The 16,244-nt window shown below is 41.9% G+C and overlaps 1 protein-coding gene across 31 annotated transcripts in view; it reads left to right on the forward strand.

Moving 5' to 3' along the window:
• Nucleotides 1–16,244, forward strand: part of LOC123746409 (myoferlin) — a 234,415-nt gene that overhangs the window by 193,648 nt on the left and 24,523 nt on the right. For all 31 annotated transcript variants that reach the window (XM_045727937.2, XM_069314781.1, XM_069314789.1 and 28 more), the window contains 4 exons: nucleotides 6,064–6,155; nucleotides 7,363–7,495; nucleotides 13,251–13,495; nucleotides 14,399–14,569. In XM_045727937.2, coding sequence (XP_045583893.2) covers nucleotides 6,064–6,155; nucleotides 7,363–7,495; nucleotides 13,251–13,495; nucleotides 14,399–14,569 — 641 coding nt within the window. The remainder of the gene's footprint in view (nucleotides 1–6,063; nucleotides 6,156–7,362; nucleotides 7,496–13,250; nucleotides 13,496–14,398; nucleotides 14,570–16,244) is intronic.

The raw sequence follows: 16,244 nt of genomic DNA on the forward strand, positions 1-16,244 counted from the left end.
CTATGCAGCCGGCACGGTGAGGTCCGAGCCCCCCTTCCCCACTTGGGGAGGGGAAGGCTGCACAGACGAGCAGCGCGGCAGTAGTGTGTTACGTTTGCTTGTTTCCTTGTTTCCTTGGGATTGAAGGGAGTTCTACCTTTGTTCAGTTTTTGCTGAGGTTCTTACCATGTGGAAGTTTGTTTTGTTATGCCTACCTTATTGGGTGCCTAACCTCGGTTGATGGCAGATAAGGAAAAACCCCAACCACAGGGGGGGGGGGTTTCCAGGGCCATTACTCCTTGAAACTTCTCTGAAGGGGCCAGGTTCTGGCTCATGGTCCCTGGTAGGTCTGAACTCCATAGCTAATGTCCCAGTCTAATATAAAATACTGTACATTAGCCTGATAAGCCCCAGGGAGCATCCGGGCTCCAGACCCAATATTTATTTCAATATTTTATTAATAGGAACAATTTTTGTGCCTAACAAACTTGCCCAGTACTATGTGCTCGATCCATACAAAGTGTTGGTCATACACACACACAAGTGAGAATCAGGTGGTAGCAAACAATGGAAGGTAATCTCTCTCTTGTGCTGCAGTGCTCCTTGAATTAATATGACTGGCATCAGTCTGATAAACTGCACTAGGTCGCAGGCAGAGTGCCAAGATGTCTTGTTGTTTTACCTGTTAAGATTTGTTTTCTTTTTCTAACATTCCTCACATAGTTCTATTTGGTTTGTTTGTATTATTTGTAATTTTATGTACCTGGCCCAGGAATATTGAAAAAAATAACTCAACTAAAGAAATCAATGTAGTTGTTTGGAATTTTTCACTATTGTATTTGGGTCTACATTTGGAAACTGTTGAATAGTTGACCAGACCACACACTAGAAGGTGAAGGGACGACGACGTTTCGGTCCATCCGGGACCATTCTCAAGTTGATTGCGTAGCAAACTACTTGAGAATGGTCCAATCACAATCGACTTGAGAATGGTCCAGGACGGACCGAAACGTCGTCGTCCCTTCACCTTCTAGTGTGTGGTCTGGTCAACATACTTTAGCCACGTTATTGTGACTCATCGCCTGTTGAACAGTATTCTTACATTGTACACAGCACAGTTATGTTTGGTGGACTATTAAGTGTGTTCGAACTTTCTGAGGACCAAACAGAAAATTTTGTGGTACAGTACACATTATTATATGCTATACAGACATCTATGTACGGCATATTAGTTGTAAATCTCTGGTCTGTGGCAGGATACATTTAAAATATATTTACCTCTAGGACACCATCCTAGTAGCTTCATTGGAGACTGGAAACCAGCAGCTTGTCAAAGTCTCCCCCCTCTTCGCCATTATTCCTGAAGATTTTTTCCAGCTGAATTTTAAACTAAAATTGTCTTATGGCTTTTGTGGGTTTATTGATCTGTGGGTGAAAAAATATTTCCTGTTTTCTATCCTACATTGTGGCTTACTGAGCTTGAAACTGTTGCCCCCCTTGTGTATATTATATTTAGTTGCTGTTAATAAATTAACTCAAATTCATCATAAGATGACTGGCAGTAGTTTTCTGTTGCAATTTATTTATTTTTACCCTTGAAAATGGTTGGGATGATGTTAAGAATTTTCCAACCACGAGGTACTCTTGCTTGACTCTGAGATTTTCTAAATTTCCCTTAGGGTAATGAGTACATGCAACTCATCTATTACTTTGACAATTTTAGACTTTATTCCCTCACCAATACAGTACTTTATACTATATTGACAAATTTAAGGACTATAGTGTTCACTATGCTATTTCTCATGTAATTGGAACAGTATATACATTAGTTTTGTACATCTCTCAAATTTCAGTTCGTGCATCGAACATCCTCACAGGAACTGGTATGTCTGAGATTTTCTTATGGGAAAAAAAAATTGCACTCTTCATTAAAGGTATCTGTAGCATAGTGGTTAGCATAGTCAATTCACAATCAAAAGGTCTTGGGTTTGATTCCTGTGGCAAGACACAGACATTTGAGCACATTTCCTTTCACCTGATGCATCTTTTCACCTAGCAGTAAATAGGTACCCAGGAGTTTAGCAAGGGTTGTGGGTTGCATCCTGGGGCAGGTCAGTAGTTGGCCTGGGGAAGGGGGGAGGGGACCTCGATAAGCATAACAGGCTTCCTGTCCCCAACCACTGGAAATCATTATAGTATTTTGTTTTCATAAATGGCTCCTACTGATAGTTCTATCTACATTTTACTTCTGGTGTATGTGGAAAATTACTGGAAATCCTTCTTGGTATATTAACCAGCTTTCTTTTATCTCATTTGACCAACCTCATTCAGTGAGGCCACATTCAGTACTTTAGTGTAGAATACTTCAAACTGTACAGTGTAATCCCATTCGAACTGAGATTCATACCGGATCATTTCCACTCCAACTGGAAATCTATCGGATCTGAAGTTTGCAAATTTTGGTCAAATTTTAACCAAAAAGAGCTTGTTAAAATTATGTTTTTAACTATTTAGTTAACTTTTTCCAGCTCACATTATTTTCCATTTGTATTTGAGTATAACGAAGGTGCTATTCGAGCATATTCCATCCATCATATTAGTTTTACTGGTACATTGATTACTGCTCGAGCAGGAGTCCACTGTAATTAGTATATATATTCTTTAGTGTCTCCTTACATTTTGCCAAAACTGAGAATTTGTTATATGGAGCTCTTTTTCTGCAAGCATCCCCTACCTGGTTGCCACATGTCTTCTTTTCAGCAACACACATTTTTGTACTAATACTAGATTATTACTTTTAAATTTTCATGCCACACTTGTGTTCATGGAGCATCTTTGGGCATTTTACCACGATACTTCATTTAGGGGTTCTCTTAATATTTCTTCCACAGATGATATTCTTTCATGAATTCTCTCTTCGTGTTGCGATGGTCACCATGGAAGTAATCAAAGTATTACTCTATATGAACATTAATAACTAAGTGTTGTGGTACAACTATTGTGGTACCTTTAACCATTATGTATCATTTATTATTATCATTGTATTATGACAGCATTTAAGCCAATGCTGTCATGGTATCACCAACCATTGTAATGCCATTAATTATTGAGTTACCACTACCCATTCTGACACATCAAACTATACTACTAATTGCTGTGGTACTTCAAACCATTATGGTACCTTAAATTAGCAGTACCATAATGATTAGTTGTACTGTACTACAAAATTATTGTTGTACTAATTAATATAGTGTCCCCCCTAACTATTATGCTACCACTTGAACTGTATTTAAGTACTAACCATCATCATACTGTATTACTAAAAATTATGGTACCATAAACTATTATACTGCCACTAGTTATGGCTCCACTTCCCACTGAGGCTATAAATAACCACAATAACCATTGTGGTATTTATAACTTTGATGAAATCATAACCATTAACAATTAATTTACCTATTACATTCACTGCTGGATTATTAACATGCCTCTTTCTAGTACGCAACACAGTAGCTCCCCAATCCTACCTGGATGTAACCAAGTCCTGAGGAACCCACCAGGACTTTGTGGCCAACGAGCACATTTCGAGAACCAGGCCCAGAATCTGACCTTCTCAAAGAGGTGAACGGAGGCCTGGGAATCAGAGATCACCAGAGAACCGAGAATAATCCTGCCTGAAAGTCGAAGCCAGCAACTGCTTGGCAAAATTTATAATGGTTTTGAAATATTGCAAGGAATCATTACTGCAGTGAAATCACTGCCTAGATGCATTTGATTGTCACTAGATAGTGACCTAGGGTCTGAGTCAGCCATCCTGCTCATTCATGAGTTGCTCCAGGACAAACACACCCAAACTTCATGAAGGAGGAGGAGGAGGAGGAGAACAGAGGGCAGGAATGGAGAGCTACTGAGTGGCCAAATAAATCAGAGACTACCGATTCTATGTTGAGGCAAACAGGTCCCCTTGCAAAAGGTAAGCAAACCAGAGGAAAAACTCATTCAGTAACCAGTGCACCACAAGAGAGATCATCCACATGCATGTTTGATGCAACTCAAATATGAACTGCCTGGAGGACTAAATTCCGAGATGTCACAAGTTGGGCTATAAGCAGGATTCAGTCCTTAACAGGAAGAGAACTAACCAGACTCCACAGGATGCCATGAAACTGTACTTCAAAAAGCTTGAAGGAAACCAAATGAGATAGAACCTGAACCCTGACTAGCAGACAAGCAGATCATCTTAGAGCCTAAACCAGCCAGTCGCCGATGTAGGCCAAAATGCTGATCCCAAGAGAAAAATATGTCAAAGTACTATGAGAGTTAATTTATACAATGTCCTAAGTGCCAAGCTCAACCCAAACAACAGAGCCTAGAAATACTAAAAGAGGTTCATCACTCTAAACCAACTAATTCATGAATTCTGAATAGATGAGAGCATGCCAATAAGCATTCAAAAGATTTAGGGAAAGGAGCCAAGAGCCACTAGATCCCACCTGACGAATCTGGGACCCGATGGTTATCCAGAATGTTGGGCAAGGAATATACCGTCAAACAACGAGACTACAATGTTGCTAAAACGTTCAAAAAAGTTGTAACATCTTCTAACAAGTTGTAAAAACTTTATAATATGTCATAAAAACTTTATAAAAGGATGTAACTACTTTGTAACAAGTTGTAACAAGGAAACAATAGCAACGTTGAGTGTTTGCAGGGATTCCCGTTGAGATTTGAAAGTCAAGAATAAAATAAGACTGGTGTATCTTGCTTTGGAACAGAACAGATTAGACACCCACTGCAAGGATGGGGTCATCATATTTCCTGCCCCCTTGGGGTTCATTCTTGAATCACAATTGGGAATCCCAAATTCAAATCCCTGACTGGACACAGAAATGGTTGGGCACGTTCCCTTTCACCCTATGTTCACCTAGAATTAAATAGGTACCCAGGAGTTAGTCAACTGTTGTGGGGTTGTATGCTGAGGAAGATCATTTAATATATATTAAAATCATCTATTTAAAATTATCTATTAGATTAAGGACCTGCCCGAAACGCTATGCAAGTTAGTGGCTTTACAAGAATGTAAAAACATCAGTGCTATGTACTCTCTAAAACCCAATGTAATTTCTTGTATATACTGTATATAAATAAATAAATAAATTAAATGTGCCACCTGGAATTCAAACCCGGAATTCTTGGTTGTGAGTCAAGAATGAACCCGACTTTCCTACCAGGACCCCTCGACATGCTAGACTGGGACGAGCACCAATAACTTAACGATGGAGCCACCTGGACCTGGAAACCCTGTGCCCCAGAACCCTTACCCCTGACCAGAAGTCTTAGTGGCTGAACACCTGGCCATGTGAAAGCTGAAACTGGGATTGTAAATAGCAACCAAAACACACAGCTAATCAGCTGAAAGGTCACACTCACAGTCACTAAAACCTGTTTAATCTCCTTACAAAGGAAATGAGAAAACAGGTTGGAAAAATGGAGAAAGATACAAAGGTGATTGCTGCAGAGATTTCTGCACTGCCAGCCATATGAAGCCCAGCGTGCTGTGTAGATGTTCATTTTCACAGGAGACACACAAGCAGCTTGGGCACATCTGCTGTAGCACATTATAGAAATCCTCTCGATAACAAATTTCAGATTCCATTAACTCCTGCCACAATACCTCACCATCTTTCATTGGCTCCTACAAGAGACCCAACCTCCATGTCAATGTCAAATCTAAGATGCTTTTCTTATTTGTAATCTATCTCTTCACTCATATTTACTAGCACTGTAGCCAGAATACAGTACTGTATAAACATTAACAGGTCTCAGCATACCAGCATGCTGCCCACTCTTTCTTCCCTTCCAGTTCCACATTTATCACTACAAACTAACCTATCCTAACCCCACAATGTCTATTTATATACCCAAGTTGGCTACCTTTATGTATTATTAATTAACCAATCATCGATTGGTGTTAAGTTAACACCAATCATCTTTGCTGCATTCACAATTATACGACTTGATGCCTTACAATATTGACCAGTAACTGGTTTATCATCAGTCACTGACTTGCACAATCTCCCGCAGCCTGGCACAGTGGACACAGAAATAGACTGGTGGGCCAAATATTATGTGTCGTGTGGACAGTCCGAGCGTGCTGGGGCCTACTTCTCTAAAGGGTAAGTTGAATCTTTATTTTATTATAATGATACAATTGCAATGATAGTTTTGATCTGGCTATCTGTGGTTTCTTCATTGTTGGGGACAGGAAGCATGTTAGGCTTATTGATGTCCTCCAAGACTGACCTTTCTCAGGATGCAACCCACAACAGTTGTGTAACTCCAGGATACTAGGACAAAAATGTCAGTAGTTTCAAAGCATCATATGACAAAGAATATTCGGAAGATGAGACACCACAAGCGTAGCTCTCATCCTGTAACTACACTTAGATAATTACTTCACATTTCATTCCCTTACCACCTACTTTGCTCTCTTCATTCCCAAGCTTCCATCCCATATTGTCAGGGCTGGGAGTAGTGCACTATTCCTCAGTCCTTTCTTAACTCATTAACATCCCTGGAGCATACCTGGTATGCCTTTCCATACCTGCCTTTCAGTATAATATTCACCTTTCCTGCTACTACTGTATTCATCTACTTATTATACTTTTATTTCATCTTCCATGATGAGAGTGTTACACGGTCTGTCGGCTGGGGCAGTAGGTGTGGCGTGAGGAGGAGGGAGGCAGGGCAGGGGAGGAGGGAGGCAGGGCAGGGGAGGAGGGAGGCAGGGCAGGGGAGGAGGGGGGGGCAGGGGAGGAGGGGGGGGCAGGGGAGGAGGGGGGGGCAGGGGAGGGGGGAGGCAGGGGAGGAGGGAGGCAGGGGAGGAGGTCCAGTCTTGGTGTTTTGGACGGTGGAATATACCCAAGTGTAGGCTGGCTGTTGTTAGATGTGTGTGATATGTAGTGCTTCAGCTATGTCTAATCATCTGTAGTTGTATTTGTTGAATATTTTGGTGTTATGGTCAGAATATATCTGGTGATGGTCTATCTGTGTGTAGAAATTGTGATCCTCTAGAGACGCCTTTGCTGTTTGTGTATTGTTAGGCAAATTTAAAGATATGGTGTTGTCTTGTCAATCTCTATATATAGGCAAGAAGAGAGAACCAGAAAACTGGTCCTGCCTCCCAGTAGGGTTGACTAGGGTGTTGGAGGCCTGACAAACCCTTACAATAGTTAGCAAGCCCTTAAAATGTTAATATAACTTTGACAATATTACAAATTCTTACAGAATTAAGACAAACCTTACAAAACTAAGTAAATCCTTGTAATATTAAGAAAGCCTGTATAATATTAATTATGCTGAGTAAGCTTTTTTTTCCATCAGGTACGAGAAGCTGGAAATTCTAACAGGAGCTTTAGAAGATGAAACAAGGTTCTCTGGGTTTAGGGACCTGGTGGACACAGTACCTTTGTTCCGAGGACGCGGAGACCAGGCCCAGGAGGTTGGAGAGTTTAAGGTAAGTGCTGCAGATGAGTTATAGTAATGAGTAAACAATAAAAAGATACCAAGTATTTACTCACAAATGAGTAAACGTGATGCTCATTGAGTTATGCCAAAAACCAGCATTGAATGTAATGAATCACCAATATCTGGGTGAGCTCCAGAGGCTCCCTGAAGCTATTATCACTGATTCAGTACCATTCTACTAGGTGCCATTAGTTACAGAGTATTATTGGTCTTTTGGGGACCACAAGTCAGAACCTGACTCCCTCAGAGAGAGCCGCAGGGAGCAGCAGCAATATGAACACCTTACACTTAAAGTAATTCATGTCTGCCAACACCAGGGAAGGCACCCAGAAAGTCAATGAAACAAAACAGACCACTCTATGGTTAAAATCAAGACCACAGCCTCAAAACTGCCAAAATAACTCCCCCCAACTACGAAAACAACTAAAATTTTGTGAAACAAGTGCAAGCTAGTTTGCCCCCCCCCCTTACTTGGGGGAAGGGGAAAAGGAGGGAGATATACCTGGTCAACCAGCCTGCACCACCCGTATGATGATGGAACACACTGACACCCCCTTAGGGAGGTGGGGGGGGGGTTGTCAGGAAACCTCTGGGGCTCACCCAGAAAGTGCCATTTCATTACAGTCACTGCAGGTTTTCTGGGGAAAGCCCCCTTTAGGCTCCCTGAAGCTAACTACTCACAGAGAAGGAAAATGAGCATTTACCAGGGATGCAGCACTGCAGGTATCAGGACAAAGAAGATTCTCTGCCACAACACACAACCCAATGCTACCGAGGGCCAGGAATGTTTACGAGATACCTAGCCGCCAAGACCCTGTTTGACCACCAAAACACCCCTGGCCAAACCCCTGCACCCAAATATCAGACTAAGACATACTGTTGATCAGACCACACACTAGAAGGTGAAGGGACGACGATGTTTCGGTCCGTCCTGGACCACTCTCAAGTTGATTGTGATGAGAGAAGGTGATGAAGGCAATAAATAGGCAAGAGAGAGGTGAGGAGCAGGGCAAAAGGTATGAAGGGTAAGGTGTAGTAGAGGGGATAGTAGTAGACATTAGATCTGCAGAAGGCCCATTGGCCCCATACGAGGCAGCTCCTATTATTACCACTGAATGAGAAGGGGATAGTAATAGAAATAAGAAGAGGATAGCAAGGGAACGTAAGAGGAAACGAACAGAAAAAGAAATAGAAAAGGAAAGATAAATGGAAGGATAAACTTATGTTAGGTCACATTTGTTAGAAAGATTAGAGCATTTGAGTATATATGTACTGCGAAAGGGAAGAGTCAACAGCAACAAAGCCAGGACTCTAGTTCATGTTGGGTACAGTGTGTATTAGAGCCGATTACACTCCACTAGTTCTGCTTTCAGTAGCAATTTCTTAACCAGAATAGGGGCCTGTTCTAGGGCGCTCACCCCCCTGGGTGCCCGACTCGATCGATGGCAGACACAGAATGCTTCCGTCTACATGGGGGTTTCCACAGGTCACTGCTCCCCGTGCCTCACTGAGGGGATGCAAGGCTTTGGCTCGCAGTCCCCAGCAGGCCTAAGAACTCCATTCGCTTGACTGATACCAGGGCACCCATGAAGGAATCAGCATTGACGGTCCATTCTGTGAAGAGGGGACGCAACCAGAACAGACCATTGGCCAGGATTTAATAATTTAAACAGGGAGATTGAAGAAATCGAACAAACTGAAACACTCATAAGATTGAAGAAAGGCAACTAGAACAGAAAGCAATTCAAGAAATAAAGAAAAAAACAAAATATTTCTTCACATGCAAAATCAAAAGTAAAAAAACATTGCCAGTATTGGACCTATTTGTACAAGTGAAGGTTCATATACTGAGAATGACAAAGAAATTAGTGAAATCCTAAAAAAAGCAGTACGAGGACATGTTTACACTCCAATAAACAGCATAAAAGTGGAAGATCCGGACAACTTCCTTATGCTTGATATCCAAACCCCTGTAAATATAACTGATATCAACATGAGCATGGCAGATTTTTAAAGAGAAATTGAAAACATGCCCTATGCACTTGGTTCTGGGTACAGATTCATGGAATTCAATATTTATAAAGAAATGCAAGGTGCCAGTAACACAGGCATTAAGTATAGTGTGAAGGAAGGGCTTGGACACAGGCGAGATACCAGATGCAATTAAGTCAGCAGACATAGCCCCTCTACACAAGGGAGGGAGGAAAGCATTGGCAAAGAATTATAGACCAGTTGCACTAACAGCCCACATAATAAAAGTACAGTATTTGAGAGAGTGATCAGGAGTCAGGTCACCAGTTTCATGGAGACCAATGACCTTCACAACCCAAGCCAACATGGATTTAGAGTGGGAAGATCGTGAATCTCACAGCTACTTGACCACTACAACAAAGTCACTGAGGCATTAGAAGAAAAACAAAATGCAGATGTTGTATACATGGACTTGCAAACGCATTCGATAAATGTAAACACGGAGTGATAGCACACAAAATAAGGTCAATGGGATTAACTGGTAAAGTAGGATGCTGGATACTCATTTTTCTGAAAACTAAACACAGTGTCCAGTTGACATGATGCAGTCAACCATATAAAATTGAGTCCAAGCACAATTAAAAGCTCTGTACCTCAGGGTACAGTCCTTGCACCACTTCTTTTCCTTATTCTCATATCAGATATAGACTCAAATACAAGTCACAGCTTCGTATCATCCTTTGCAGATGGCATAAAAATCAGCATGAAAATTACCTCTGCTGAAGACATTGAAAAACTTCAAACAGATATTAATAAAGTTTTTAACTGGGCAGCAGAAAATAACATGATGCATAACAGTGATAAATTCAAGGTACTCAGGTACAGTAAAAATGTGAACCTTAAACATAATACAGTGTACAAAACAAAATCAAATTTGCCCATAGTAGGAAAGCAGCATGTAAAGGATTTGGGAATAATGATGTCTAACGACTTAACGTTTAGGAAGCATGACCAAGCAAATATTGTGTTAGCCAGAAAAATGATAGGATGGATTATAAGAACATTCAAATCCAGGGATCCCATCACAATGTTGTACTATTCAAATCACTTGTACTGTTCCATCTTGATTGCTGAAATAAGAGGGAATACAGAGAACATATAAGGCACACAGACGCAATAAAGCGCCTAAATTATTGGGATCATCTCAAAGCTCTCAAAATGTACTTGCTAGAAAGGAGACGAGAAAGATATCAAATAATATACACATGGAAAATACTGGAAGGCCAGGTCCCAAATCTACACAGTAAAATAACATACTGGAGTGAACGATATGGAAGAAAATGCAGAAGAGAGCCAGTGAAGAGCAGAGGTACCACAGGCACAATCAAAGAACACTGTATGAACATCAGAGGTCCATGGTTGTTCAACGTCCTCCCAGCGAGTTATAAGAAATATTGCCAGAACAACGGTAGACATCTTCAAGAGAAAACTAGATAATTTTCTTCAAGAAGTGCCAGACCAACCGGGCTGTGGTGGATATGTGGGCTTCCAGGCCGCTCCAAGCAACAGCCTGTTGGACCAAGATCTCTTTAGTCAAGCCTGACTTCGGGCCAGGCTTGGGGAGTAGAAGAACTCCCAGAACCCCATCAAGCAGGTATCAAACAGATGTTGGACACTCCCTGGATGTGAATGACACCGAGAAGCAAATCCTGAGAACTCAACAGATGAGCCACTGGAAACAACCAGCTCTAAAGAGACAGGGACTGCAAGGGAACTCCCCCTAGTTGAGACAATGAACTACAGGGAGCAGTCTGAATGGAGCTGGATCACCGAACCCAGAGAAAGCCGAATCCTCCACAGCACCTGCCACACAGCTGCAAACTCCTGAACACTTACCAAAGACGAGGATGCCAACAACCCTGGCCGGCCTGGTGAGCACTGGTCACAAAGCCCCAGCCGACGGCCAAGGCATCCATGTAAACCTCATGTGTAAACCATATAAACCTCAAGCAAGGGTAGAGGAAGGCATCAAGGAACTGAACTCTGAAAAGCCCAAAGAGGAAGCTGGTGATGCAGCAACCAGTGCAGGGCTACACGAGTCCTCACCCAGCAATCGTGAGAGTGGCAAAAGGGGCTACCCTGAAGAAACCAGAACAGCTGTTGAAACCAAACCATGCCCAATGGAAAGGGCAAAGTTGCGGCTCCCACACAACTGTTCCAGCAACTGTCGAGTCACCTGGCTCCCTCTCAATACCAGAAATGCAAGGCAGTCATTACCTGAAATATCTGAGCTTCAAGGAGGTGAATGGGTGAGAAGCGCCACACATGGATGGGGGGGGGTAACAAATCCCACATAACATAGGGTTGAATGGTTACCGACCCAACAGGCAGCAGGGCGGAGGCAGAATGTATGATAATTGCCAGGTGGCACAGGTGATGAACAACCCTCAAATTTTCATAAGGTGAGAGCAGGTTTGGAAGAGGTATCCATAGTAAAACCAAGCCCATGGGGGTTTTCCAGGATCTGTAGGGTGAACGAGCCCTACAGGAAGCCCAGGCACTGGGAACGCCACACCGCGCACTTGACCCTTCCGGAACAGGCAACCCCTAGCTGCCTGAAGCCAACAGTAAAGTCAAGGGGTCAATAAGGTGGGTCGATTGCCACTATATGTCACTTAACTGATACCCTAGGCTAAGCCTAATAAGGCAAAAAAGCACAAAGAGGCAACGTTCAAGCAAAGAGACAAAGTGACAGATGAAAAAGAAAACAATTAAAACCAAAAAGCCCAAAGCCCACAAGACGAAACTGCAGAGAATGAGCAGCTAAGGAGAACATAGCACCACCCAGATAATAACTGGGGGCCTTCCATGATGCACTAATTACATAAATTAACTACAGTGTGCCCTACCAGGAAAAACACTCCCAGCTTGATGAAAGACAGAATCACAGACCACTGCCTTACCAGAATGGGCGATTGTGACCCCAAGTGAGGAGACCCTCTAAAGGGAGTGTTCTGTACATCCCAGGGAAGATAACCCTGACCGTGCAAGGGCAGCACTTGAGGAGCACCAGGGAAGATAACCCTGAGCATAAGCAGCTCCAAGCACTCTTGAACTTGTGGCTCATTCTTCACAGTAGTGTATAAGAGCAACCACAAAGGTAAAACACCACTTGAAAATGGGAAACTGGAGCTAGAATGACTAACAGCAACGAGGCACCATCAGAATAGAACTGAAGGGTGGTGTGGGCCGGCTGACCTGGTCTGCCTCCCTCCTCTCCCCCAGATGAGGGGGAGGGGGGACAGGTGGGACAATTTAGCTCATTCTATTTTCATAAAATTTTAGTTGTTTTCATAGGTGGGGTAGTTTTTTTGGAAGTTTTGAGGCTGAATTCTTTGTTTTAACCATGCAGTAGTCTGTTTTGTTTCACTGACTTTCTGAGTGCCTTCCCTAGTGTTGGCAGATATGAATTACTTTAAATGTAATGTGTTCATATTGCCACTACTCCCTGCACCCCTCTCTGAGGGGGTAAGGTTCTGGCTCGTGGTCCCCAATAGGCCAATAATACTTCGTGACTAATGGTACCTAGTAGGTGTGGCACCGAATCATAGACATGAAGGATGTAATTAATGACTTTATAAAATATTGTACTACTAAGTAAACACTATAATCTAATCCTATGTAATTTAAAAATATATTAAATTTATCTTTATTGAGGATTTCTGTTATCATTTTCATGTACTCACGACATTATCACCGTGTTCTGTCCTCAGGGCACTTTCCGAGTATACCCACTCTCGGCGGATGACACGGACGAACCGCCATTGATCCTTGATGGATTTCCTTCACCAAGCCCGCAGGAGGTGTTAGCACGGGTATATGTTGTGCTGGGGGAGGACCTGGCTCCCAAGGATGCTGGGGGATCCTCAGATCCTTATGTTGTGGTCAAGTTTGGCAAGATGACCAAGAGCTCCAAAGATAACTACAGACCCAACACTCTTAACCCAATATTTGGACAGTGAGTAATGGGGGGGGGGAGAGAGAGGGGGGGGATAGAGAATAAGGAGGGGAGAGAGGGGAATGGGAGAATGTAACTCATGGAGAGGAGGAAGTAGCAGGAGGAGAGAGGGAAATAGGCAATGAGAGAAGAAAAAGAATATGAGATAGGAATGGAGGTATGGGAGTATTGTCTATACTCAGTAATCTGAATCATATGGGGTCATTCCCATTCGATTTATTCAAACATTTGAGTTAGCTGAATTTTTTACCAAGAATGTCCAAAATGAATGAATTTAAAAACTTTTTCACCACAACCCAGTTACTTGTGCCATTTACCCCTCATATTTTCATCATTTACCTGCTTATTCCCATTATTTACACATGCATAATAAATACAAATTCATTCCGATTACAGAGATCTTACAAAAGATATATAAAAGGTGAAGTAGGAAGAGAGAGCAACAAACATTGCTTTATTTTTAGAAAGCCAGCATCATTGAGCTTGATTCTGCAAGACATGTAATTGAATATATCAGAGTAAGATTCTAAATGAAACTAGCAAGGAAGGGGGGGTAATGTACTCACCTACTTGTACTCACCTGGTTGTGCTTGCAGGGGTTGTATGAATAAGCTTTTGGTTGAGGGAAACATAAGGGGTAAAACACAAGTAAGCTTGTAGGTGAAGTAAAGTTCTTTGCATATTTATATAAGGACAGTGCACATTGTTTAAAATAGTAGACTTATCAAATTGAAAGCAAAACAGCATAGCCTTTCATAAGCTCCATATTACTATTGTAGATTTGTCATAATGTGTGATTATGTGCATCCACTAGTAAAATATTTGTGTGTTGATCAACATTCATACAGAAAACACTATAAATTTCATAAGAATTCATATTGCATTCTTTTCATCTTTGTTAAGAGTATTTGAGGTCAGTGGAACATTGCCTCTACACAAGGATCTGTCTGTGCAAGTTTGGGACCGAGATCTCATCACCTCGGATGATCTCATTGGCGAGACCATCATAGACTTGGAGAATCGCTTCCTAACCCGCCATCGTTCTACAGTTGGTCTTCCCCGCCAGTATCATGTGTAAGTAGAAAATATTTTGCAATACTACTAGGCCTACTATATTATGATTTAATGAAATTGTAATAGTACCTCTTGGGAATTAGTATGGAGAACATTCTAAGAGAGGAAATCATTCACCCTCTCACAGTGCACAATCTTTTAAAAGTATTACACAGTTTTATACAAAAAAACAAACCCAGCACGAGGCAGAAACAAATGGACAAAGTTTCTTTCACCCTGAATGCCCCTGTTACCTAGCAGTAAATAGGTACCTGGGAGTTAGTCAGCTGTCACGGGCTGCTTCCTGGGGGTGGAGGCCTGGTCGAGGACCGGGCCACGGGGACACTAAAAAGCCCCGAAATCATCAAGATAACCTCAAGATAGCCTTGCTCATTTCCTGAAATGGTAACCAACTATTGTACAGAGTTACTGGAATTTCTGTAGATGGACTGTACATGAACTTTTGTAAAGCTATTTATTGTTAAGGTACACATGAAAGACTGGTACAGAAACTGCAAGCACATAAGAATAATCAGTATAATACTAGAAGGAATAAAATAATGGTTAAACAAATAAAGCAAAGGGTCTTCCTAATGGCTGAATATGGCTATGTATATGGCTGAAAAAACCTGGAGTGGAGTACTTCAAGATTACATTTTATGGCCAATCTTTTTTTGTAATACCTTGTACACCAACAACATAGATGACAAACTCTCAAACCAATTTCACAAAATCTACAGATACTGTAACACTATGGTGTAGTGGAAAGGGAAAACCATATTATGACTTTTCAAAATGATTCACAAATGGCGACCACAAATAGCCAGATAAATACTGAAAAGCATTTGCCAGTTAACTTTAAATTCAGTATTTAAATTTAATAAGTAGCCAACTCACTCAGACAAAAGTAATCTGTTATACACTATTTGAACCATTCCCTCTCTCCACTAACTTGTATTTATATTAACCCATAAAATGCAGTAGTCATACATTGATCCTCAAGATAATATGTCTATGTTGATTTAACACTTTGGTGCACCCCGCTCGCCACCCCTCAACTGTGCGATATGGGACCCAGGGTGTCACGGAGGTGTGCGTAAAATCTGAAAAGTGTATACTCTCTTCAACTTTGTCACCTTAATTCTCGTCCTACGAGATTAAGTTTGGTATCATTGTGTTCGCAATAGAATTCTCTACAGCACTAAATGCATATAAACTCCAAAAGCCCGGCTAATTACCCGCAGCAAACAGAGAAAGTGCGAACGAGTTACCCAGGAGCGCGCAAACGCGATAAAATGTTTTCACTATTTTCACTCTGGTCACCTCAATTTTTATCCTAGGTCTTTCATTTTGGTCTCAATGGATTCGCAATAGAATTCTCTAGAGGAACATTAGCATATCAAATAAAAAACCTGGTCACGCTCCAACCGCCGACGAGTTGAAGACGGGCCACGCGTTAGCCGCGAGTGAGTGCTCAGCCGCCTTCCACCTACACTCCCAATTCCCGCCCTTTTCAAGCCTTTCTTTCGCAATTTTCTTCCTGGAAGGGCCTTGTTCATGATCACTATCCATCGTGGAGTAAGCGTAGATAGTTTCTAAAGCCGCAGTAAGAAATATAGCCACGGAAAATAGGCGAAATGTTCACACGTTTGAGATGCGAGGGGAGGCGACATTGGTCACAACAGTGGAGCGAAAG

This window comes from Procambarus clarkii, chromosome 80 (assembly GCF_040958095.1).
Source record: "Procambarus clarkii isolate CNS0578487 chromosome 80, FALCON_Pclarkii_2.0, whole genome shotgun sequence".
Lineage (NCBI taxonomy): Eukaryota > Metazoa > Arthropoda > Malacostraca > Decapoda > Cambaridae > Procambarus > Procambarus clarkii.